The sequence below is a fragment of the Drosophila rhopaloa genome, unplaced genomic scaffold (assembly GCF_018152115.1).
Source record: "Drosophila rhopaloa isolate 14029-0021.01 unplaced genomic scaffold, ASM1815211v1 contig_69, whole genome shotgun sequence".
NCBI lineage: Eukaryota > Metazoa > Arthropoda > Insecta > Diptera > Drosophilidae > Drosophila > Drosophila rhopaloa.
The window spans coordinates 2,145,590-2,168,920 of record NW_025335166.1 but is presented as its reverse complement, the minus strand read 5'-3'; the positions used below and the strand labels follow the sequence as shown (position 1 = coordinate 2,168,920).

General features: G+C 41.9%; 6 protein-coding genes across 7 annotated transcripts; 4 read left to right on the top strand and 2 right to left on the bottom strand.

Annotated features, from left to right (window-relative positions):
* Positions 1-443: 443 nt before the first annotated feature.
* On the top strand, positions 444-8,783 carry LOC108038042 (solute carrier family 2, facilitated glucose transporter member 1). 2 transcript variants are annotated; one of them, XM_017114752.2, is made up of 7 exons: positions 444-617; positions 5,021-5,125; positions 5,188-5,348; positions 6,924-7,518; positions 7,577-7,789; positions 7,935-8,037; positions 8,291-8,783. In XM_017114752.2, the coding sequence occupies exons 1-7, from the start codon at positions 591-593 to the stop codon at positions 8,542-8,544; spliced, it is 1,458 nt and encodes a 485-aa protein (XP_016970241.2). In that variant the 5' UTR covers positions 444-590; the 3' UTR covers positions 8,545-8,783. The 2 variants fall into 2 exon arrangements, with proteins under 2 accessions (XP_016970241.2, XP_016970240.2); XM_017114751.2 differs by lacking the exon at positions 444-617 and adding an exon at positions 3,336-3,742.
* LOC108038044 (sugar transporter SWEET1) lies at positions 623-2,387 on the bottom strand. Its single transcript, XM_017114754.2, has 5 exons — positions 2,229-2,387; positions 2,082-2,159; positions 1,264-1,493; positions 1,022-1,197; positions 623-951 (listed from the first exon to the last, which is right to left on the bottom strand). The coding sequence occupies exons 1-5, from the start codon at positions 2,303-2,305 to the stop codon at positions 832-834; spliced, it is 681 nt and encodes a 226-aa protein (XP_016970243.1). The 5' UTR covers positions 2,306-2,387; the 3' UTR covers positions 623-831.
* Positions 8,784-8,909: 126 nt separating the features above from the next.
* LOC108038043 (solute carrier family 2, facilitated glucose transporter member 7) lies at positions 8,910-11,683 on the top strand. Its single transcript, XM_044461758.1, has 6 exons — positions 8,910-9,356; positions 9,476-9,759; positions 9,996-10,596; positions 10,657-10,978; positions 11,044-11,331; positions 11,596-11,683. Exons 1-5 carry the CDS (start codon positions 9,342-9,344, stop codon positions 11,295-11,297), a joined length of 1,476 nt encoding a protein of 491 aa, XP_044317693.1. The 5' UTR covers positions 8,910-9,341; the 3' UTR covers positions 11,298-11,331; positions 11,596-11,683.
* A 170-nt stretch (positions 11,684-11,853) lies between these two features.
* On the top strand, positions 11,854-13,553 carry LOC108037986 (solute carrier family 2, facilitated glucose transporter member 3). The gene is made up of 5 exons (XM_017114666.2): positions 11,854-11,999; positions 12,051-12,797; positions 12,858-13,070; positions 13,141-13,243; positions 13,300-13,553. The coding sequence occupies exons 1-5, from the start codon at positions 11,883-11,885 to the stop codon at positions 13,551-13,553; spliced, it is 1,434 nt and encodes a 477-aa protein (XP_016970155.2). The 5' UTR covers positions 11,854-11,882.
* A 935-nt stretch (positions 13,554-14,488) lies between these two features.
* LOC108038004 (TWiK family of potassium channels protein 18) lies at positions 14,489-21,729 on the top strand. The gene is made up of 7 exons (XM_017114689.2): positions 14,489-14,956; positions 19,944-20,389; positions 20,459-20,810; positions 20,873-21,102; positions 21,163-21,289; positions 21,448-21,549; positions 21,607-21,729. The coding sequence occupies exons 2-7, from the start codon at positions 20,085-20,087 to the stop codon at positions 21,676-21,678; spliced, it is 1,188 nt and encodes a 395-aa protein (XP_016970178.1). The 5' UTR covers positions 14,489-14,956; positions 19,944-20,084; the 3' UTR covers positions 21,679-21,729.
* A 96-nt stretch (positions 21,730-21,825) lies between these two features.
* LOC108038005 lies at positions 21,826-23,326 on the bottom strand. The gene is made up of 2 exons (XM_017114690.1): positions 23,237-23,326; positions 21,826-23,177 (listed from the first exon to the last, which is right to left on the bottom strand). The coding sequence occupies exon 2, from the start codon at positions 23,107-23,109 to the stop codon at positions 21,964-21,966; it is 1,146 nt and encodes a 381-aa protein (XP_016970179.1). The 5' UTR covers positions 23,110-23,177; positions 23,237-23,326; the 3' UTR covers positions 21,826-21,963.
* Between the last annotated feature and the right edge of the window lie 5 nt (positions 23,327-23,331).

The window sequence follows — 23,331 nt, the reverse complement described above, 5'->3', positions numbered from 1 at the left end:
AGAGTTGTTGAGCCCTTGAACAAGTGTTGGAAAACACAGAATCACTAACAGTCATTCAGTTCAAACTTAAATTTGATTAGTGAAATATTTATGATCTTGCTTAATCATTTCCGCCCCCCCAAAAACACCACCTTATCGATGCTGGTCGTTTTCCGCTTGCCGAATATAGATTAACGCTTTATCTGTTCGCATGTTTACTGGTTAATTCCATGCATGCCGATAGGAACTATCATTGAATTAAGACAAGGTGTTTTCATTGATTGAATCTCCCCTTGCGCCCACAAACATTTTCATTAAATCAGAGGTCCAAAACAGCCAGTACGGTCGCTTAATTTACCTGTTTATGGCTCTCAATATCAGCATATCAGCTTATCGATACCATTGACCGCAGCCCAGCAAAGTGCACTGGGTTCACTTATTAGTATTTCCACAGTCGCCAACCCGCTCGCAATCTGTTCAGACCTGGTATAATTGAATCTCCGTCTTTTTGTTAATCTGCGTTCAGATCAAATTAACAAGTGTTTCAGTTGTTTAATAGCTTTAAGGTGTTTTGTTTTGTCACGGATACAGATTACAGAGGACACATTCAAATGGGCGCTAACGAACAGCAAGACAATGTAAGTAAAGTAGCCGTGATTTTGAGGCAAATCTTCGGGGTTTAATAAATATTTTAAAATAAATATAGGCTTACTATTACGTATGTCTATAGTTAATAAGCTTGGCGTCTAAGCAAACAGCATGTTTGACCATAAAGTTATACTAAAATATAAATCCTGTATGCGACACGCTCGGATGCCAAAGCGTAATGCGTGGCTGTGACCAATCAGTTCTCTAATACGGCACTGCCTGTTCGACCAGCTTGTAGCCATGGCCGGAGTAACTTCGCGGCGGGTACAGGACAAACAGACCCAACTGCAGCAGCGACAGTATGCAGCCCAGAAAGTTGGGTATCTGAAAAGGAAAGCAAACAATTGCCACCGTCAGTGATTTGATGTCTGGCCAGTCGTGGGAACAGGGTCACCTGGATGAATGAGTCCGATATCAGTATGCCGTAGATTAGCCACTGCAGGCTGACCAAAAAAGACGTGGCTATCAGCGGCAGGGGCAGGCTCTCCGAGTTCTTCGCCCGTATCACATGCAGCAAACTAGCCAGCGGGGCGGCGAAAAAACACACGGTCACGATGCAGCACACGATTCCTGAAAATATACATATTTGAGAACTAAGCACACCTGACTAAATAGTTGCACGAAAAGTGTTCTTACCCGTGACGTGTATCATTTGATCGCGCTGGTCTTCCAGCCGATTGGTAAAGAGAATGACCACCACCAGTACGGTCAGAACGAATCCGAATTGCTTGACGCAGGCACGTTTGTTGACGGTGAACACATAGTAAATCAGCGTGTAGACTAGAAAAAGCGTCGATCCGATGATGTTGACCAGCACAATGCTCTGTTCGTTGGTTAAGACTCCGTAGCGCAACCAAAAGCTGCACCTGTACAAATAAAATTCAATTCATTTGAGTGTGTTATACGTCAAAAAACATGGGTAAATTGCCAACCAAGCAATGCTGTTAATTTTTGTTTTATTTAGATGTACCACAAGTAGTGGAATATACAAATAAACTATGCAGTTAATTCAGTTATTTCTGTCAACATTATTCCGGCTATTTAAAATATTTTAGGAACATTTATAACATTTTTAATATTTAAAAGATTTAAGCCAATTCCAATGAGATATTTATTTGATCTTTATGGAAGCCAAATCGGAAAGGTTAGATCCAATCATTACTTTTTTGTAAAGTTGGAAATACATGTTCGAAGAAGGATTTTAAATTTGAAACCAACAATTAACTTTGCTACATTAAAACAGCTTACTCAAAGGTGAGCGAAAAAGTTGTAGTAGTAGCCTAATATTTTGATAAAGAAATCTTTTCCAACCCCAGATAAAGTCTTAAGTTCGGCAGTTCTTCTTTTAAGAGAAGACCAAGCCAAAACAATTTAAGAACCAACAAAATCTTCTCGGCAACCGCGACCAACTCGATTTTATCTCGGTAGTGCCAACGTCGGCAGTTTCTACTCACGATAAGAAGCCGCATATGAAGGGAACTCCGGAAGAGTCACCCGTGCTTTTTTTCTGTATGTACTTTCGGCATATCATGCTGCAAGTAAAGCGAACAATTGAATTTTGGATAGGTCCATTTCAATGTGTTTTGGAGATTGGTACTTACGCGCCGGAAAGGAACTGGAAGACGGTGCTGATCACCGCCGTCGTGGACAGCAGGGAGTCGTAAGCCACCGCCGACATAGCGCTCGATCTTCTTAGTAACTTATGCTAAACTTAAACGCTGCCAGACGCTACGCTTCCAAATACAACGTCAACAAAAAATTGAACAGCTGTTGAGGACTTAAGGATGGTACTTCTGACTAGCGATGAGTCCGTGCCAAATTTTCCAACACAGCTCGAACACATAACTTAATTTAAAACGGCAGTGGTTTTTTATACTTCATATATAAATAATATAATTAAAACAATTTTTGAATTACCATATTGAAAAGTCACTAAAAAATAGTTTGCCTATTGGATGTGTTTAAATATTACAATTTAAAAAGTTTAATTGCAATGAGCTTGAACAAATTTTTAGGTTTCGGGTCACGGCAAATTGCACAACACCCACAAGTTACCAACACTGGCAGGCGCGCGCATTTTTAAAGGAAACTCGTATGAGCAGTGCTGCCAGATTTTTAGAGGGAAGAAGTTTAACTGGAATACAATTTGTGTAAATAGTTAAAAATTAAATAATTATTAAGTAGGAATAACATATTTATTTTGGCTACTTGATTACTTAGTACTTATTGTATTTCCCGCCCCCGAAAGCTTATTTCAGCTAAAACTCTGGCAACAATTTGCGAAAAAGAGCTTTTATACCCTAGCAATATATTTTATATTTTTTTCTGCTGTCAGGTTCGCAGTAATAGAGAGGTTCTTGTCGTAGAATGTATTATTCTTTATATTTATTGGCTTATTTTAACAGCAGTGCATACTAATTGATTAATATAAAAGCTATTTGGCCACCAAAATTAATTTTTTTAATATAAGGATCGGGTTTACCAATCAACAAGTTGAACTGATAGTTGAATATATCTAAATAAGACTTGTACCACCGCGCCGAGATCTCATAAAAAAGTATTATTATATTAAAATTAATTTTTTAAGGGTATAAAAACGTTGGGTAGTCTTTATTGTTTTGGTTTTATCTCATGCCGGCTACCAAAATTTGGTTGTTGTTGTTTGGGTTCTAAGCGGAAGCTTTTTCGCCACCAACCACGACGCTCAGCTGACATTTTTAGTCGCGCTCCGAGTCCAGAGCTGCCATAACGTAACGCTTCGATCCGATTCCGAGTGCACCGCTGGCGGTGCGCCGTTTAGAAACAATTGTGACTGTTGCTCCGAGTTGGGAATCGGGAAATGTTAGAATTTACACACACTGCCCGTAACACAACACTGATTCGAAAAACCCTGTTGCCTTACCGCCAACTGTTAACGATTGTTACAACTGTGTTAGCACGCACACACCACACGCGTGTGTTTACGAGTGCCTTAAAAAGTGTTCCCCAAAATAAGTGGTAGTACGAAGCAAAGTCCATAATTATGGCCAGCAAAGGTCAGCAGGCGGAGGCCCAGCAATTGTATCCGCAGCCCACAAGAGTGGAACTGCTCACAGCCCAGACGGAAACCAACCAGGTGAGATTCTGATTCCGATTCCAGATGCCATCTACCTCAGGTGAGAGAGCGGGCAGATCGGCAGACTACCTACCACTGAGGTACCCGATGTTGTTGTTCTTTTGACTCTATCTGCACATGCACCTTTTCTTTGTTTTCTTTCGATGACGTTGTTCTTCTCTCTCTTTTCTCGGATGCTGTTTTCATTTATTTTATCTCACGCATTTCATTTTTAATATTATTATACACTTTGTGCTTTTCTGTGTATATTTACTTGCCAAAGGCGTTCGGACCTATATATTTTATTTTTTTGCATATTTGTTTTCAAAGTCGAATACAATTTTATATACACGCACATATACATATATACAAACGACGCATTTAGCATATGGTTGATTCATATACAGTGGAACCTATGTCGACCATGAGTAATTTATGTAAATACAGTGTGGTATAAATTGGTAGCACTAAAATATTTTTGTTGATGTTTAGTTTAATTGTTAAGAGCTTAACTATAATCATTAACCAAAGGTTTGAATACCTGTTTTAATTTAAATATCAAATAAATTGATCATTTTGGGCTTAAAAATTGACTAAAAAAAATTTAAAATCGAAGATTTTAGAACTACATAGGTGCTTGTAAATGATGCAAATAAATTTTGTTGATGGGATAAAGCCAAATTTACCTAAAGCTAAAACATAGCTTGAGTGAAACTTGTGTCAATGGAAAAATAAATTTAAATAAATAATTGCAGTTCAGCCAAAACAAGTTGCATTTTTGAAAGAATCAGAGAGCAAGGGAAAAGTAGTCCAAATAAATGTTTCTGAGCTTTTAAATATTTTTAGCTTTTACCTACCGGTGCAAAGTGCTGTCTGTTTGACCTCTGTTGTTTTCGAGTACTTTAGTTTTTTTGGCAAACAAACCGATCTCCTAGTGTGTATAATCAGCTGAATTTTCAGTCATCGCTTATCAGTTATAAAGAGACACCGCTCGCAAACGTTCATTCAATTAGAGCATTCTGCTTATAAATAGTATTCCGTTAATCGCAAATGATCCCAAATGCTCCTGCTGAGAAATGGAAAGTTTTGCCCTTCGGTCAAGATTAGCAGTAATTAGCGACAATTACAGATTATAACAAAGCGGGAATTAATCAGAAAGTTCTGATAACGCAACCCCCATTGGAATTTTGAAATGACCCCACACAATGACGCACTGAATCGCTATCAGAGACTGAATTGTATGCTTAAGGGAAGTGTGTTTTTTTGCTGAGTATCTAATTGTGCTTGGAACACTTGCAGAAACCACGATGGGGCAATCTCCTGCTGCTGGTGGCCCTGGCAACCACATTTGGAGGTGCTGTGCCCACCGGCTATTGCATAGGCGTTATCAACGCCCCCTCCAAGGTGAGATATACATATGACGATTTAGTCGTCGAAGGGAAACATTTAAAGGCCTATCTTTACAGCTCATGAAAGTTTGGTGCAATCAGACAGTGCACGAGACCTACGGCAGTAACCTCAGTTCCGGCGGTCTGGAACTATTGTGGTCGTGCATCGTTTCTGTGTTCCTGGTCGGCGGCGCCATCGGTTCGCTGGGCGGGGCTGGAGCGGCCAATAAATTCGGCAGGTAGCTATTAATCAACTAGATAAGCCCCTTGGATTTTCTCGAGTGTTTTGGATCCGGCAACTAATTCGAATATCAATAAAAGCCATTCAGAAGTGGCGGGTATTATATGTCGTAACAATCGTTTTCAGTAACAGTTCGAAAGGGTGAACACTCTATTAAGATGGATTAGTATTATGAAGCTTATGAAAATAGGGTATTGAAGAATAATTAATCCAGTTTTTTTCCATCTTTTTATCTTTGTTAATAAACTAGGTAAATTATCTTGGAAACTTTGAATTTAAGATAACACTTGAATTTAATTGTTTTATTTCAACTTTTATTTTAATTGTTCAAAGCAATTAATTACCAATGCTTGCAATACTTTACTAAACAATCTTAGTTTTATGAAAAGTTTGTTTTAGTATTTTATAATTTCTTTAATATAGGCACATCCGTTGATAAAAAATAAAATAATAAAAATAAAAAAACAAGAAAGAAAAGCTAGGAGCCGAAGTTGATTTACCCTTGCAGAATATTCGTAAATTAATTCTCCAAAACTATTCATATGATGCATTCTTAATACCAACTTCCTAACTTTAAAACAAGAGAGAACGCTATAGTCGAGTGCCTCGACTATTAGATACCCGTTACTCAACTAAACAACTTAATATAAATATGCCTTCTAGTATGTTTTTCGCCGCTCGAATTAGCACCTTGGCCAGTTGTTCCAAAGTCATCCGTTAGATGGCGCTATTGTATTGCGCCATCTACCCCAAGACATTGGTACCACGGGCCATGAATGGCGGAAATGTAGGCGCTAGCCAGGCTTAAGCGTTTAATGAGTTTTTGGGCGTTAGAGTGGGCGTGGCAATCTTTTATTAGGCCAATCGATAGGTATTGACGAAACAAATACATATCAATTACAATTTTCATAATAGCATCAAAACTGTGGCCACAGCTTGTGGCTTGTGGGCGTCAGAGGGGGCGTGGCACCATTTTGAAATGCCAATCTTCTAGCTTTTATAGTTTCCGAGATCTCAGCGTTTATACGGACAGACGGACATGGCTAGATCGACTCGGCTAGTGATCCTGAACAAGAATATATATACTTTATAGGGTCGGAATCGCTTCCTTCTACCTGTTACATACTTTTGCACGAATTTTACTCTCTTTTTACTCTACGAGTAACGGGTATAAACACCAAAGTTATGGCATTTCCGATCAATCAGTTATATGGCAGCTATAGGATGTAGTCGGCCGATCCCGGCCGTTCCGACTTATATACTGCGTGCAAAGGAAGGAAAGTTGTGTGCAAAGTTTCAATTCGATATCTTAAAAACTGAGGGACTAGTTTGCGTAGAAACGGACGGACGGACGGACAGACGGACAGACGGACATGGCTAGATCGACTCTCTTGGTGATTGATCAAGAATATATAACTTCATAGGGTCGGAGATGTCTCCTTCACTGCGTTGCACACTTTTGACCAAAATTATAATACTCTCTGCAAGGGTATAATAAAAATAAATCCTTAAGAATCTTTAGTACATCCGTTGAAATGAGTCTTTTGTAAAAAAATATCACCTTCTCTTCCAGAAAAGCATGCTTCCTCATCTGCGGAGGCATGTTCACCGTAGGAGCGGTGCTGTTCTTCTTCTGTCGTGCCGCTGGTTCCGTGGAGATGCTGATAATCGGAAGGTTTATTGTGGGCCTGGCCTCTGGCCTTGTGACCGCCACCCTGCCGATGTACCTTTCCGAGGTGGCTCCTCTGGCGCTGCGCGGCACACTGGGCGTTTTCTGCGCCGTAGGAGTAACGGGCGGCGTGGTCGTCGGCCAAGTCTTCAGTTTGGCCGATATCTTTGGCACCGAGGATCTTTGGCACTATGCGCTGACAGCCTACATGATTCTGATCCTGGTGTGCTACCTGCCTTCTTACCTATTGCCCGAGAGCCCCAAGTTCCTGTATATCGTCAAGGGAAATCGTGCGGCAGCCAAACGGGAGCTTCAACGTCTGCGTGGCAAGGATGCCGATGAGCTCATCGCTCAAGAGATTGCCGAGATGGAAGGGGAGAGCAATGCCAAGGTTCAAAGCAGCAGCTTCTGCGATGTACTGCGCGATCCTCGTCTAACGTTGCCCCTGATCATTGTCTGTTGCTTCCATGGTGGCCAGCAATTGTCGGGCATAAATGCGGTGAGTAGAATAACCCCTATTTCTAAAGTCTGGCTTATAAGATTTTGTGTTTTTCCAGATATTCTACTACTCGGTGAGCATCTTTGAGAAGGCCGGACTTTCCACCGTGAATGCCCAGTGGGCCAATTTAGGCGCTGGCTGCCTGAATCTGTGCGTATCCCTTTTGGGTCCTTGGCTAATGGCTTACTGCAATAGGCGAACCCTCATGATGTTCTCCTGCGCCCTGTGCTCCGTCTTCTTGTTCACCATCGCCTTCGTTTTGTTCTATATTGTGAGTTAATTTTGGTTGGTCTAGCAACTCGTGTTTTTCTTTAAATATTAATAAGTTCAACAAGGGAGATACCCTCGTTGCAAGAAAATCCGAACGATTTTGTCTTGGATTACCGACTTGATTTTAATTTTATATTATTTTTCAGGACCAAGTCAGCTGGTTTGCCATTGCCTGTATCGTCTGCATCATGGGCTACATCTTCTTTTATCAATTTGGACTGGGTCCCATTCCCTACTTCATCGGCTCAGGTAATTTGTCGCGTGACTTTATTGTTTGTCTAAATTCCCATAGCTCCATTATTTGCGACTGAGACAGCTGCGCGTGATTCCGAGAAATTGGTTTGCAATTGAGCCGGAATTGGGATCGAATGGGGTTCATTGGCTTACCATACAATTGTTTACGGCTTTTAAAGGCGTTCATCAGACAAACCGTCTGTATAATTGGATGACTGGTTTATTTTTAGACCCATTACTAATTCGAATTGTGCTCTCCAATTTGCAGAATTATTTGAGGTGGCTCCGCGCTCAGTGGCCATGTCGATGGGCAGTCTTTCCTCGTGGACTTGCAATTTCATAATTGGCATCTCGTTCCCGCTCCTGCAGAACGCGTGGGACGCTTTCGTGTTCCTGCCCTTCTCCATTACCTGTGTACTGCTCTTCCTGCTGACGAAATTCTATCTGCCTGAAACGCGGGGACGCGATCCGTCCGAGGTGGCGCCACTCGTATCGAAGGGCTTCCGCTCCAAGGTCAAATGAGACCTCTCCCTGTGGACTCATCTTACAATTAGCCTTAAGTAGCCGGTGTTATGTGGTGATACGTTTTAACTCCGATGGCAGAGTGGGCCACTCATTGACTCGTCCTTTTCATGTGCCTTTTGTAAAAGCCGACAATAAACCGGAATCCACATTGTTCAGGGTCGAATTGCTACAATTAATTGCAATTGCCCGTTTAGTCTGTAAGCTCTTTTGTACAAACCAATAAATGCGTAAACGGATCTAACTTTGAAAGTCACCCTGTAAGAAAGCTTTGAGCGCTCCGTTCCCTTATCACTACTGCACAAGTTCAATAAATAAGCCTTGGGACGGAGCGTCAAGTAATATTCTGTTAATTAGATTTATTGTAGAGCAAAAGACGCCGTATAATCATTATTGGATGCCCTATCACACTTGGGTTAGGTGATTAAATGCCAGAATTTTGGCATAAATGATAACTGCTTAAAAAAATTATTTAAAATCTTCCCTGATCTGGCTGTTGTTTATGTATAGTAATAAAACCTGTTTCTTAAGACCAAAGCTTACCGATGAAATGTGAAAGAGTATAAAACTATAGACTTATTTTCCCGGCTAGTTGTTGTTAGAACAAACAAACGCTCCCGTGTCAATGATAAGAAAACAAGCACTTGTAAGACAAAAACGCTGAATTTATCTACGCTTAGTTATGTGCTGCAACCGTATTCCGGATGACTCAGAAAGGTGTCGAATAGACTGAGTGAGCAGCCGGATGCGAATCACTTTCGGTGTAGCTTTCGGCGTTCCAGCATCGATCTATCGCTATGGTTGTTGTAATGGTATTTACCTCTGACCACTTTTTACCGCTTTCTCTCTTCTCGGGACGAGTTTGTTGCTTAAGTCTTTCGATTGCGCCATGTGCGAAGTGCTAATCGTGTGAATCTTGCTCTCCTTGCAGCATGTGACCCCGCCCAGGGTGAACGGCTGGACCCCGCTCCTGCTGCTCATCTGCCTGACAGTAACGCTGGGCACTACGGTTCCAGTGGGCTACTTCTTCGGAGTCCTCAATGCCCCGGCAGAGATTATCAAGAAGTGGTGCCAGGATATCCTGGCGACCGAATACGACACCATCGTCACTGCTGGGCAACTGGACATCCTTTGGACGAGCATTGTGTCCATCTACCTGATTGGCGGCATCTGCGGTTCCTGCTTCAGTGCTCTGCTTAGCGATAAATATGGCCGGTGAGATGTGCTTTAATGAAACACATTAGTATACAAAAAAAACTGTTTTTCTTGAAATAGAAAACAAATTTAAACACAGTGAAGGGCATTTCAGACCCTATAAAGGGTGATTCCGTCCGTCCGTCTCTTTCTACGCAAGCTAGTCCCTCAGCTTTAAAGCTATTTACTCGAAGAAGGTTAATACAAATTTGACGACAGTAGTATATAGCTGTTATAGGAACAAAACTTTCTTCCAGGAAGGGTTGCCTGCTGATCAGCGGCGTGCTGCTCGTGATTTCTGGTATCCTCTTCAACTGGTGCCGTGCAGCCAAATCCCTGGAGATGCTGATGACCGGTCGCTTCCTGGGCGGGATTGCCTCTGCACTGATCTTCACCGCCCAACCCATGTACCTGCTGGAGTTGGCTCCCTCGGAGCTCAGTGGCAGCGTGGGAGTGTTCACCTGCATCGGCGTGACCGGTGGGATCCTGCTCGCTCAGGTGTTCACTCTGTCCCACTTTCTGGGTAGCGAGCGACTGTGGCCCTATGCCCTCAGTTTCTACAGCCTGTTGGTGGTGGCTTCGCTGCTGCTCCTTTGGTGGTTTCCAGAGAGTCCTCGATGGCTTTACCTGCACAAGCGGGACTACGCCGCTAGTGAACGGGCTTTACTTCGGTTGCGTGGAAAAAACGCTGAGGAAGAAGTGCAGCAGGAACTGCTCGAAATGAAGGCCGCTCTGGAGACGAAGGCCAGCTCCGAAGCCAGCTCTCTGTGCTCGGTGCTGGGAGACAGGGAACTGCGGCTGCCACTCCTTCTGGTTTGCTCCTTTCAGGCCACCCAGCAGCTCAGTGGCATAAATGCTGTGAGTCAGCGATTGAGGTTCCTCAGTACATTTTGTAATCGTTTCCGATTTATCTTACAGATATTCTTCTACTCGCTGTCCATTCTGACAAATGCGGGGTTTTCGGCAGGAGCAGCCACTTGGCTGAACCTGGGAATTGGAGGCTTTAATCTGTGCACCTCGCTGCTGGGGCCGCTACTGATACGCAGGTTTCCACGTCGCCCACTGATGATGATCTCCTGCTCCATATGTGCTCTAGCCCTGCTGGCCATGTCTTTGGGACTCTTTTTTCTGGAGAGATCGGAGAGCACGGTCCTTACTTATTTCTGCGCCACCTTTATCCTTACATTTATTCTGGGATTTCAGCTGGGACTGGGTCCCATTGCCTACTTTATTGGCTCAGGTTTGTATTTAAATATCAAAATAAAGAATATGGGTTTTATTGACACATATATTTTTGTATCCTAGAGCTTCTGGAGGATTCACCTCGCCCCGTGGCCATGTCGATGGGCAGTCTCTTCTCGTGGATCGGCAACTTTCTCGTGGGCATGTGCTTCCCCCTGCTCCAAAGTGTCTGGAGCTCCTTCGCCTTCATCCCGTGTATGTGCGTGTGCCTCTACTGCCTGTTTCTGACCTGGCGCTTCCTGCCGGAGACACGCGGTCGAGAGCCCAAGGATGTCAAGCCCCTGATGAGCCAAGGCCTCGCCTCCAAACGGAATTAAAACAACGCCTTTTCGTAGAGCACACAACTAGCTGGTCTGTCTTGAACATTAATAAGGCTAATAACCTACTTTTAGAGTCTTTATTAATAACCAAAATGGGTAGATTTCGAACTGTTCCTTGTTCGTTGGAGTTAATTATATAGAACATTTTTATATTCCAATAAGGAAAACGTTATTGGGCTTGATTGAATTGGGATTGATTGATTACTTAGTATCTTAGAATATATGTTAAAGCATTATTTAAATTCATTGCTTTATAAACTTTAAATATTTTCTTCTAATTGATTTTTGATTGCAGTATAAAAAACTCTATGGGATACGATGGCTTAGTTACATTTGTCAAATCATGTAATGAACTTCTGGGACATTATTTTTGATCTACTGAGTGGTATTAATTTACTTCGGCGAACGGTAGTTAAAGCGATCCCCTACCAGGGAAGAAATCCTCACATCTTATAAAATGAACAGCCTTAAAGTATACTTTATAAATTGTACAATTGTCTGGTTGAAACTGTCAAAATTTAAACTCAATACAAAGTATTAAAAAGTGAAAATAGCTTAAGATAAAATTGCACTACGGTAAGTATGGCCGAGGGGCAGCAGGGATGGACAGCCTTCCTGTTGTTCATCTGTGTGTCCATCACCGTGGGCTCCGTTGTCCCCATCGGCTATGCGTTTGGCGTGGTAAATGCTCCGTCAGCGGTGCGTCATCCAAAGGTTAGCTAATGTATTCCAACTCAAGAGCACCCTCAGTTCATCAGATCGTGGATAATGGAATCGGCGTTAGCCCGGTACTCATCACGTCTGGGCGATTCCCAGATGACTGTAATGATGTCGGCCGTGGTCTCCATATTCCTCATCGGTGGGATGTTGGGCGCTTCCTTCGCTCCGATATTTAGTGACCGACTAGGTCGACGAGGAATTCTGACGCTCAGCGGATTGCTAACGCTGGTGTCCTGCATCTGCCAGCTGTTCTGCCGGATGGCCAACTCCATCGAGATGCTGCTGCTGGGACGGCTAATCGGAGGACTGGCAGCCGCTCTGATCTATGCCACGCAGCCCATGTACCTGGTGGAGTTGGCTCCGGCAGAGCTGAGTGGCAGCGTGGGTGTCTTCACTAGCATTGGGATCACCGGGGGCATTGTGTTGGGTCAGGTCTTCAGCTTTGACTTCGTCCTGGGGACGGACAAGCTGTGGACCTACGCCCTGGCTGGCTCAGGGATATTCGTGGTGGTCGGACTGGCGCCCATCTTCTGGTTCCCCGAGAGTCCGCGCTTCCTGATGTCCCAGGGCAAGAAGGAGAAGGCCAGGGTGGCTCTCATGCGACTGCGAAGGGATGAGGGACGTGTGACCGCTGAAATGGCGGAGTACGAGGCCACGTCTGGGGTGGTTGATCAGAAGGTCACCACGAAGGAAGTGCTGTGCAATAAGAAGCTCAAGATGCCCTTGATCATCGTGAGCTCCTTCCACTTCGTGCAGCAGATGAGCGGCATCAACGCGGTAGTTGAAATTACCCAGCATAGATAGTGAAAATGCTACTTTATTGACCACTAACTACAGATCTGGTTCTACTCGGTTAATATTTTCACCCAATCTGGATTCACTCTAACTGTGGCTCTGTGGCTCAACTTTGCCTTGGGGCTCGAGAACTTTCTGTTCGCCCTCTTGGGACCCGTGCTGATGAGGAGGTTCAACAGACGCCCCATGATGATCCTCTCCTGCTTTTTTTGTGCCATCTTCTTGACCCTCCTCGTCGTTGGTCTAGAACTTATGGTAAGATCACATATAATATATGTTCTACTTGGTTCGGATTTGATGAAAATTAAATACTTTCCACCCACAGTTATCCATCCATGAGTTCTCATACGCCTGCATTGCTTTCCTGTCGCTGTACATATTAGCTTTTAACGTGGGTCTGGCGTCTATTCCCTTTTTCATTGGTTCAGGTTGATATCCACCATGGTAACCGGCTTACACCTTATCCCTTATTCCGACCCCACAGAGATTTTTAAGCCAGCGCCGCGTCCTTCTGCGATGGCATTTGGAAGTTTTTTCAACTGGCTTTCCAACTTCCTTCTCGGCATGATCTTTCCTGTACTAAATTCGGCGATTGGACCATTCGTTTTCCTCTTGTGCGCCGGGTTCTGCGTCTACGGATTGCTGCTCACCTATCGTTATTTACCGGAGACAAGAAACCGCGATCCAAAGGAAGTGGCGCCGCTGATGGAGAACGGCTTTAAGTCCAAGATAAAGTAGAAAATTCTGAAAATATTTTAATCAAATTTTCATAAATATGAATTGATGTCAACAGAATTCGTCTAGAATAAAGGAATCATTTCCTTTAGTATTGAATGTTTTAAAATTTTAAAACCACACAGTTCCAATTTGGTTGGAGAAGATTTTTGAAGCACATTAGAATAATTTTGTTGTGTTTATTTGTAACGGAGTGAAGGGGACTTTTCGGACATTATAAAGTATACATATTCTTGATCAGCATTACTAGGCGAGTTAGTATAGCAATGTGTGTTGTTCGTCTGACCGTCTATCCCTTTGTAAAATGTTTTATCTCGTTGGGTTTTATAGAAATCGGATGACTATATCCTATAGCTTTCGTATATCTCACATGCTGGTCATATGACAGAACCATAGTTTATCGCTCTGATGAATTATGCGTTTGTTCCTTAAAATGATCGTTTTATGTCATTTCGGTTTCACCCTTTTAGTTGAGTTAAGCTTCGATCAATTTTTGGTAAGTGCCGGTAAGAATACTTCGGCTTGCCAAAATTTGTTTCAGCTCTCGAATTTTAATGAACTTATATCCGTAGTTAATTAACAATTGTTGATGAATTTTAATTCTTGTACTTTTTGCAAATTATAAGTTTATTTTGCTATGTAAAACGTTTGATAATGGTTAATTGGTTTGTTATTAAATATTTTTGATATATTTATGATATTAGGACGCACTTTCTTAAGTTTTCGAAAAGGTCAGAGGTATGTCATGATTTATATCAGTACAGGGGATGCGTAGATCGGTCCGATCAGCTCCAATTGAGAGTGGAATTCCTCTCTCTCTCTCTCATTAAGTGGCGAAAGATCGCCGATTCCCATTCCGAACCCAACAATGGAGGAGCAGCGACGTCACAGGTAGCGCGTCAACATCGCATCTATAAATACGGGCGCGAGTACGGATTTTAGTGGGCAGCGGAACGTCGAACAGCGCGCACGGCCGGCAAATGAGGCACTTGCTCCGGAATCGCATTCGGTGTCGGGAAACGGCCGGAGATGGCCAAATGAAGTGAAGTGTGGTGCGCTTAAAAATAAACAGGCACGCGAAACAAGTCGAGAAGTGGTTCTGTGAAGATCAGCCGTAGCGGGTTGGAAAAAATCTCGCGGAAAATCTGTAAAATAGCTTGAGGAAGGAATTTCGTTGCGTGCGTTGAATAACACTGATAAAACAATATACAGAGCGCTCAAACATAAATAATATTCCACATGCATAGTTCGGAAATACATCAGCTGCTAAAATAAACGGATCGACCGAAACACCAACAAAAGCCAGCCGATTCGCCGATCGTTCCGTGCCCGCTCATGACGTCACGGGTGAGCATCTGGCAAGAAGCATCACCAACTGCAGCGCAACGAACGGACATAATAAACAAGTTTGTAATCCCTAAAAAATTACCACCAAACGCATTTTACTTCTCCCCTTAAAATTACCACCAAACGCATTTTACTTCTCACAATCGGCCGTTTGGAAATATTTAAATATCAACAAAAAACAAGGACGGAAGCTAACTTCGGCTAGCCGAAGTTTTAATACCCTCGCAGACTTTGCCGAAATTGCTAAAATTGAAAAAGTAGCGAAAGGAATAAGATATACATAAATAAACTAGATTTGCATAATTTCATGTCAATTGCTTTTATACTGCAAATATGTCATATACAAATACAAAAAATGGGATATTTTCGCATCCTTTAAAAATTTTTCCTACGGAAGCTATAAGATATAGACGTCCGATCGGCAAGCGCTTTTACCCTGATCAAGATATGCGTAAATAAATAAGACTTGGAAAAATTTATGTCAATAGCTTACACGCTGCGCGAAATATTCTGAAAATGATCAAATTTGGACTGATTTCACCCTATTGTTCCTATGGGAGCTCAAGAATATAGACGTCCGATCAGCACGCACTTTTACTCTGATCAAGGTATGCATAAAAAATACGATTTGGAAAGATTCATGTCAGTAGCTTATATACTGCACGAAGTATCCTACAAATCATTAAATGTTAACCGATTTCACCCTATTGTTCCTATGGGAGCTATAGGATATAGAAGTCCGATCGTCACGCACTTTTACCCTGATCAAGGTATGCATAAAAAATACGATTTGGAAAGATTCATATCAATAGCTTATATACTGCGCGAAATATCCTAAAAATCATTAAATTTTAAACGATTTCACCCTATTATTCCTATGGGAGCTATAGGATATAGACGTCCGATCGGCACGCGCTTTTACACTGATTAAATTGCATGGGAGCTATAGGATATAGACATCCGATCAGGGTGGTTTTCAAACTTAATCTGCGTACACATGTTTTAGGACGACTGTGAAAGTTTCAGATCGCTAGCTTTTAAACTGAGCTCGCAAACAGTATTGAAACAGACGGACATGGCTATATCGACTCCCCTATTGATCCTGATGAAGAATATATATACTTTATTGGGTCGGAAACGTCTCCTTCACTGCGTTACAAACTTCTGACCAAAATTATAACACCCTCTGCAAGGGTATAAAAAACTAATATAATTTATAAAAATATTTTTATCTCAAACAAAATTACAAAAACAAAAAACTTTATTTAAGCTTTTCTTTAACAAGAAGATAATTTTTAGCCAAAAATGTAAAAAAAAAAACGTTTTAAAACAAGAAAGGAAGCTCGTTCCGACTTCTATACTACCTGCCATAGAAAGACAAATTTTGAAACGGACAGATGGACATGGCTAGATCGACTCTTCTGGTGATGAAGAATATATATACTTTATATAATCGGAAATGTCTCCTTCACTGTGTTGCAAACTTTTGACTTAAATTATAATATCCTCTGCAAGGGTATAAAAACATATAGAATAAATTGTAAAACACATGTCATTCATGTCTTTAATTAAGATGAAATATATTTGTATATTATAGTATTCAAACTATTACAAGTTAATAAACGTATTAACTAATAAAATATTTTTTATTTAAATAATTAAAATATAATTACGGAAATGTTCTTGAAATTAAAAACATTTTCAAGTATTTCGCATGCGTCTAACATATTTTTGGCATACACCTCCAAAATAAAAAAATGTTTTACATTCTATATGCACTGAGGGGAGTACTGTGAAATTATTTTTACTTCAAGTTATATCTAAAAAATTTTTAAAAAAAAAAATTAAAAATAAAATAAAAAAACCAAAAAACCCTGCTCGTTCCGACTTACATATATACCACCTACAATAGAAAGAAGTCTCTTGAGAAAGTTTCATCCAGATAGCTTTTAAACTGGGAGACAAGTCTGCATAGAACCAGACGGAGGGACAGACAAACAATGGTTATGCTGCTCCAGAATATTAAACCTTATAGGGTCGGAAATGTCTCCTTCACTGCGTTGAAAACGTTCTAACTGAAATTATAACTAACTTACATGTTGTAAGAGCAAACGATGTTTCTTTAATATACCTAGTATGTGTTTATATGATGAAAGTATGTTTTCAAAATGGAAATTCAAACTTAAATATATATGCCGGCTTTTAAATCACAAGTTAAGTTTATTTTTATCAATATAGAATATGAGAATGATCTTTAAGAAATTTCAATATTTCAATACTCATATATTTTATTTTTTCCGGCGTGCAGGTGCAGAAGAAGACACTCGATACGCAACCAATTCTTCCATTCTGCGGTCAATGCACGAAAATTAGTTTTCGACTCACACACGTTCTCGGTTTTGTGCCGATCTGTCATGTCAATTGGGCTGCTGGCCATCAATGTGCGGTGATGATGTCGTCGCCGTAATTTCTTATTTTCCATGCCAGCCTGCTTTTCGCCCCGCCATTGTCACCGAATTTTCACTGTAATTAAATTTTAAAATCTCCTCTTGTGTAGCCGCTGACACTTAACATTCTGGGGCTGTCTGTCATATTTAAGCATTTCTTGCTTTCAATTTTCCTCTTGGCGTGGCAAATTAAATGTTGAGAATTAATTGCAAGTGTGCTGTCTGAAGGACCTGCACAATATAGTACTTAGCATATATACTAAGCCTGGTGATGAGCTATGATTGACAACCGACACCGAAGATTGGCTAACGACGTGGCAATATTTTGTATAACTATTTCCAGGGCACCTGCATGAGGTAATACCAATGTAAACATAAGTGAGAAGTGTGTTTCCAATCATTGCCGTCATGTCTCGCATAAACAAATCCCAATTTAGTTGCTAACTAAAAGGCAACTCAATTGGCCAAGGGGAGAAAAAACCTCTTCCAAGAAGAGAATGCTCCACTTTATAGCAAGCAGATTAAATTATTCAATACCAATTTTGTGCCGTTTTTAGATCCGAATACAATACATTAGCCGACCATTTCCTGCGCCTTCGCTTTGATCTTTTCAGTAATCTTCTGATGCGGGTTAGAATGTCTTGAACATTTTCCGAGCAATTATAATTAAAATTTTGATGCTATGGGAAACAGACATTTCGAACTAATGAGTGTTCGGGCCAAACGGAAAATGGCTTTATTGCCGCTGGCCAAAAACATTCCGCCAAACTCGACTGAAGTGCATTTTAATTGCCGGCCACAAAATGCAGTCGATCTTGACCAGAGTCTACGTCTCCGTGTTCGTCACTCCCCTTAATTGCATCAAAAGCATAAACATACCAATTGTCGGTGGTCATATTTTTTATGTCAGCCCCTCTGATTTGCCTTGCGAAAAAAAGCATCCACTAATGTGTTTTCCTCCCGTGGTTTGTGTATTTTCATTGGAAACACATTGGCCCAGGCTGGCGGGCCTTAGTTTTTGGCTTGTGTTTGTTTTGTGTTTGGATTTTTTAATTATGTATGTATGTTTAGGCCTGTAAGTAAGGCAGACATCAATTGCAAATTGATTTTAATTTATGCCCGCTGGCGAGTGCGTGCAGGATTGAGCGAATCAATAAAAATATTCGAATGCGTATGGCGCACCTGCTGGATTTCCACCGATATGCTATGGGAATGCGAGAGGTGGGCAGATCCCAAGGCCAACCAGATCCACAAATCAAGCAAATGACTGTCGGCCCCGTCCAAAACAGAAGTTTATAAAAATAATCCCCAATGAACTCGTATTTCACACCCACTAAATAAAACCCTAAAAAAGATTGAAAACCAAACAAAAACAAGCAGCATTTGGCAACCGCAGACGACGTATAGGGGCGCATAGGATCGTTAGGAACTTTCCAATTTGACGCCACGGCTACGCCATCAATTCTCGAATCTAGACGAGTGTCATCCGCCGGCCACGCGAGAAAATTGAAATACCACACACAAACGATCCGTGGGGATGAGTCGCGATGAGGCGAGATGATGTGACTGTTCCATAGGCCAGCTGCCAAGATTGTAGTCCAATAATTCACGTTCATGTTGGCCATTTATTAGAGAACATAGAACATAATGTATTAAAAATAAAAATCCCATTCATGCTGCTAAGCGAAATATTTGACGTCTTTCGAAAATGCCCGCAAACTGTCACTGCGAATGAGTTACATGCAGTTTCAATATTTTCAAAATTCCAAGCGAAAGAATCAACTCAAATTGGTGGAAACTAAATATATTCAATTATGTTAATGGATTCCAAAAAATCAAAAATATGTATGTTTAATGGAAATTTTCGGTTGCGCCAAGTAAAATTTATTGATACAAATTCGTTCACACAATAATTTGTCAATAGGTCAATTTAATGTGTGTGCACTAACATAAAGCACCACTTAATTGTACAAAATTAAATTAAAAAAATATATATTAGAGCGGACTATGATATCGATTTTGATTGATTCCTATACAATCCCTATTAATACCTATTATGAAACCAAAAACCTATTAACTGGACAAATATAGTGCTAAACAACTTTATAAATAATTACATTTTTTTACTTTACTACATTAAATACTTTATTCACAACCACATTAATATCAATTATAACGTAAAAAATGTACATTTAAAGAGTTCTTTATTCCTTTGATATAACATAACAACTTTTAAATCATTTTATTTCTTATTATTAATTTAACAAACAAGAAAAATGTTCTTAAGGAAAGAAAAACTCTAGGCCCATACTTGAAGATGTTACAGCTTGTATGTATGTATATATTATTATAATTTGTAAGCTTTCCGAGTTTTTCATTATTATCCAAGATAAGGCAACAGTGTATCAAAGTCTCAACTAAAAATCGTAAATTTCGCGATAATCCCAAACCATGAAAACAAACTACCCACACAATATTCCTTTTTCCTCGGGGAGATTTATGCCGCCAAACACTTTGATAATGTAGCAATTTAGCGGGTGCTTTGTTTATTTCCCACTCTGCACTTGGAATTAGGTAAACTAATCATGGATATTTTTAGCGATAGGTAGCCGGAAACCCTTCCAGTCGTCATCGATGCGAGTGTCTGACCAGACCCGAGCATGTCCAGGCGAACGCCAGTGGAAGGCCAATCGAAACCGGAACCGGAATTAAAGCCGAAACGGAAGCGAGCCGCCAAGACATGTCCTCGCGACGGAGCTCCTTCCGCCGGAGAGAGAAGCCGGCCTTCGAGCGCTTCAAGGACCACTGCCGCCACTTTACGGCGTTTATGTTCAGCAACGTGGGCATCATCCTGCTGGTCACATTATACATAATCGGCGGAGCGTTCATATTCCAGGGCATCGAGATATTCGAGTACGAAAGGCTGAAGTCGGAGAAACCGCATCGATTCATCCCACGGAACTTAAGCGGGGAGTGCCTGACGCGTATTTGGGAAATCACTGCGCAGAACATTAGCTTCTTTGACCACCATGCCTACAGGAGGCGGTAAGTCAACTTCGCTTATTCCATATAATACCCAATCTATTTAAAAATATACATACGTCATCCTTGCAGGGTTAACGATGTGCTGCTGGATTACCAGCGAGCCATAGTGACGAAGCAGCTCAAGGGGCCCGACGTGGAGCAGTGGAGCTTCTCCGGCGCCTTCCTATACTCGCTGACTGTGATCACGACGATCGGATATGGGAACATAACGCCCCACTCCGAGTGGGGCAAGCTGGTGACCATCCTTTATGCGATAATCGGCATGCCGCTGTTCCTGCTCTACCTGTCCAACATTGGAGATGTCCTGGCCAAGTCCTTCAAGTGGATATACTCCAAAGTGTGTCTGTGTCGCATATGCCCAGGCGTAGCCAAGCGCCGGATTATCCGCGAAAGACGAAAAATGAGACAGTTGGCCAGAGCGGTGGGACTAAACAACCCTAAAGCTTATTTGGACATCCTATTAGCTCTTTCATCTCATTGCAGCTCCAAATGCATGACATGGAAAACGCCCGGGGCAGCAGTAGTTACACCAGCACTAGCAGCACTACCACTTCCAACAGCAGCAGTAGCGACTATACCAGGAGCTCCCGGCAGAGTTCTAGCTTGGTAGATATTCCGTACAGTGACTCTGACTCGGATATTGAGCGAGAAATACGAGGCAGCACGGACGAAATTACAGTTCCAGTCACTGTCTGCATATTCGTTATGGTCGGGTAGGAGAAACTTTATCTAAAACTGCCCACACAACTTCTAAAGGTTGTCTCCGGTTTCAGATATATCCTCTGGGGAGCCCTGCTCTTCGGCCGTTGGGAGGACTGGAACTATCTTGATGGCAGCTACTTCTGTCTCATTTCGCTTAGCAGCATTGGATTCGGGGATCTGGTACCAGGTGATCGGGTGGTAAGATGTTTTATTAACAAATTTATTAAAGGATGTTTTCTTTAACTGAAAATCTAAGATAGTTTACCTTAAATCGAGATATAAAAGTTTGACATTTCTATTTTTTAAGTATATATTTTGAAGTCGACGGTTTTTCTTTAATATACCTTACCTCCCAGATCACTGCCGATAGAGACAAAGTGGAGGTCAGCTTTATTCTCTGCGCCATCTATCTGCTGCTTGGCATGGCCGTGATTGCCATGTGCTTTAACCTGATGCAGGTAAATATGACTTCAGTTGACCAATACTTTCTTTCTTAACTGTACTGTCTCTCCCAGGAGCAGGTCGTCCATAATATACGCGCTATTAAGCGGGGATTCAAGGCCTGCTTTCGGTGCCGGAGCTCTTAAAAGTTATAAAGAAGTTTTGTCGTACAAAGTTATATTATTATTCACTGTTAATGTAGGTACCCCTAGACTAGCTTAAGGTAGAATTGTAAATATACTTAACTAGGCAGAATGTGTTCCTTTTTGGTAAATGTATAATACTTATAAAGATTAATGGAGATCGAAGAAAACCATTTTAAGTCTTCTGTTTTTATTCTGAATGGCAAGGACATACAATGCATTTGGAATACTGTCGTAAAGGCAGGACAATTACAACCAGATCATTATAGAATACGTCGTCGGAACACTCTAGATTTGCTTGCTCTTTCGCGTCATAAAGCCTTTCGGTCTCTGGGTTATCCGCTCCATCCTCTTCTGCGCGGCCACCAGTGCCTTCACCTGTCGATCCATTACAAGCGGCGCGGCGACTGCGATCTCTGCGTAGCTGGGCAATGTGGTAGACATCTTGTTCACACAGGACTTCTGAAAGTGTTTGTTGAGATGCCGAGACATGTGCCCCACAGACGAATTGGTCAGTAGGTCAAAAGCTGTGACTTTAAGGGCCTCGAATTGCTTTCGTGTCTTGCCCGTCACCTGTTTCCGTATGATCTTCTTCTTTGTGATGGTTACAGATTCCTTTTGGTTGGGATCATAGGCGGCCAGGGTCGTCTTAGGGTCCACGATCAATTTGCGGTTGCGCACTTCCAGCTTCATGGTGGGATTGGGAACCTTGGTAGAGGATACCGTCGGGTTTTTTTTGTTCTTTTTAAGAGGTGACCAGGCGGGTGCTGGCTTCGTTTTGCAGGGGTTGCCAGGCTTTTTACGAGTGTAGGTCCGTCTGGGAGGCAACTTGGGCGTAGAGTTATGGATCACGGGTTCCTTCGTTAAAACTGTGCCCTGTTTAAAGCTTGAAAGATTTTGGGGAGAAATCCGTGGCACAGAAAGACTTTCATTTTGGTAAACGGCTGGCAGCTGGAGTTCGGGGGATGGCAGGCGCAGGGTCGTGTAGGCCTGCTCCTGGCAGGGCGTTACGTTCACGGGGTCAATATCCATTTCCACTTCAACCAGTGAAGTTAGCTCAAAAGGTCGAGTGCGCGGTCCTTCTGGCGTTAGCTGCGGAAGTTCGTTCTCCTTGCCAGCCTTAGATCTCAAGGAAGATGTACTCGATGGGGTGCTCTTGGCCAGGGGCGTTGAAAGGTTTACTTCGGGAAAGGTGCGTCGCAGGGGGCTCCTCATCGTCCTGGTCCTCGTGCCCAAATCAACCTGCAAAGGGTCCGACAACATCCTGCTTTCGGGGCAACACCTTCGATCCGGAATGATGTTTTGGAAGGTGATGCGCCCCCTAACGATTTGCGGCATGAACAGCTCGCTTTCGTAGCCCGAACAATCTACCAGGACAACATTCTTGCCGGAAAGCAGCTGGATCTTGAAGTTCAGCTGTTGAGCAGGGTGCATGTTTAAGATTTGGTGAGGTAATACAAATGCAGTGCAAGTACTGAAAGTGTGTGAACAAAAGTGTCTGGCTGCGAATGGCAAAGATATAAATAACTACAAATTGTGTTTTAATGTCATTTTGACAAACCAAAAGAAGTGAGGTAAAACGAACTGTTATTTGTGTCAAAAACAAATAGGAACAAATATTATTTTCCTCCGTGACGCCACTCTTTCAAAATCTCA

Excerpts from the sequence above, each read along its gene's own strand:
- LOC108038042 (XM_017114751.2), top strand. The coding sequence starts at position 3,650 with ATGGCCAGCAAAGGTCAGCAGGCGGAGGCCCAGCAATTGTATCCGCAG. Across the intron at positions 7,790-7,934 it reads CCTTCGTTTTGTTCTATATT|GACCAAGTCAGCTGGTTTGC; the intron begins GTGAGTTAATTT and ends ATTATTTTTCAG. Across the intron at positions 8,038-8,290 it reads TCCCTACTTCATCGGCTCAG|AATTATTTGAGGTGGCTCCG; the intron begins GTAATTTGTCGC and ends TCCAATTTGCAG.
- LOC108038044 (XM_017114754.2), bottom strand. The coding sequence starts at position 2,305 with ATGTCGGCGGTGGCTTACGACTCCCTGCTGTCCACGACGGCGGTGATC. Across the intron at positions 1,198-1,263 it reads TCAAATGATACACGTCACGG|GAATCGTGTGCTGCATCGTG; the intron begins GTAAGAACACTT and ends GTATATTTTCAG. Across the intron at positions 952-1,021 it reads TATCGGACTCATTCATCCAG|ATACCCAACTTTCTGGGCTG; the intron begins GTGACCCTGTTC and ends TTTCCTTTTCAG.
- LOC108038043 (XM_044461758.1), top strand. Across the intron at positions 9,760-9,995 it reads CTTAGCGATAAATATGGCCG|GAAGGGTTGCCTGCTGATCA; the intron begins GTGAGATGTGCT and ends ACTTTCTTCCAG. Across the intron at positions 10,979-11,043 it reads TGCCTACTTTATTGGCTCAG|AGCTTCTGGAGGATTCACCT; the intron begins GTTTGTATTTAA and ends TTTGTATCCTAG.
- LOC108038005 (XM_017114690.1), bottom strand. The coding sequence starts at position 23,109 with ATGCACCCTGCTCAACAGCTGAACTTCAAGATCCAGCTGCTTTCCGGC.
- LOC108038004 (XM_017114689.2), top strand. The coding sequence starts at position 20,085 with ATGTCCTCGCGACGGAGCTCCTTCCGCCGGAGAGAGAAGCCGGCCTTC. Across the intron at positions 20,390-20,458 it reads CACCATGCCTACAGGAGGCG|GGTTAACGATGTGCTGCTGG; the intron begins GTAAGTCAACTT and ends TCATCCTTGCAG. Across the intron at positions 21,290-21,447 it reads TGGTACCAGGTGATCGGGTG|ATCACTGCCGATAGAGACAA; the intron begins GTAAGATGTTTT and ends CTTACCTCCCAG.
- LOC108037986 (XM_017114666.2), top strand. The coding sequence starts at position 11,883 with ATGGCCGAGGGGCAGCAGGGATGGACAGCCTTCCTGTTGTTCATCTGT. Across the intron at positions 12,798-12,857 it reads AGATGAGCGGCATCAACGCG|ATCTGGTTCTACTCGGTTAA; the intron begins GTAGTTGAAATT and ends CACTAACTACAG. Across the intron at positions 13,244-13,299 it reads TCCCTTTTTCATTGGTTCAG|AGATTTTTAAGCCAGCGCCG; the intron begins GTTGATATCCAC and ends CCGACCCCACAG.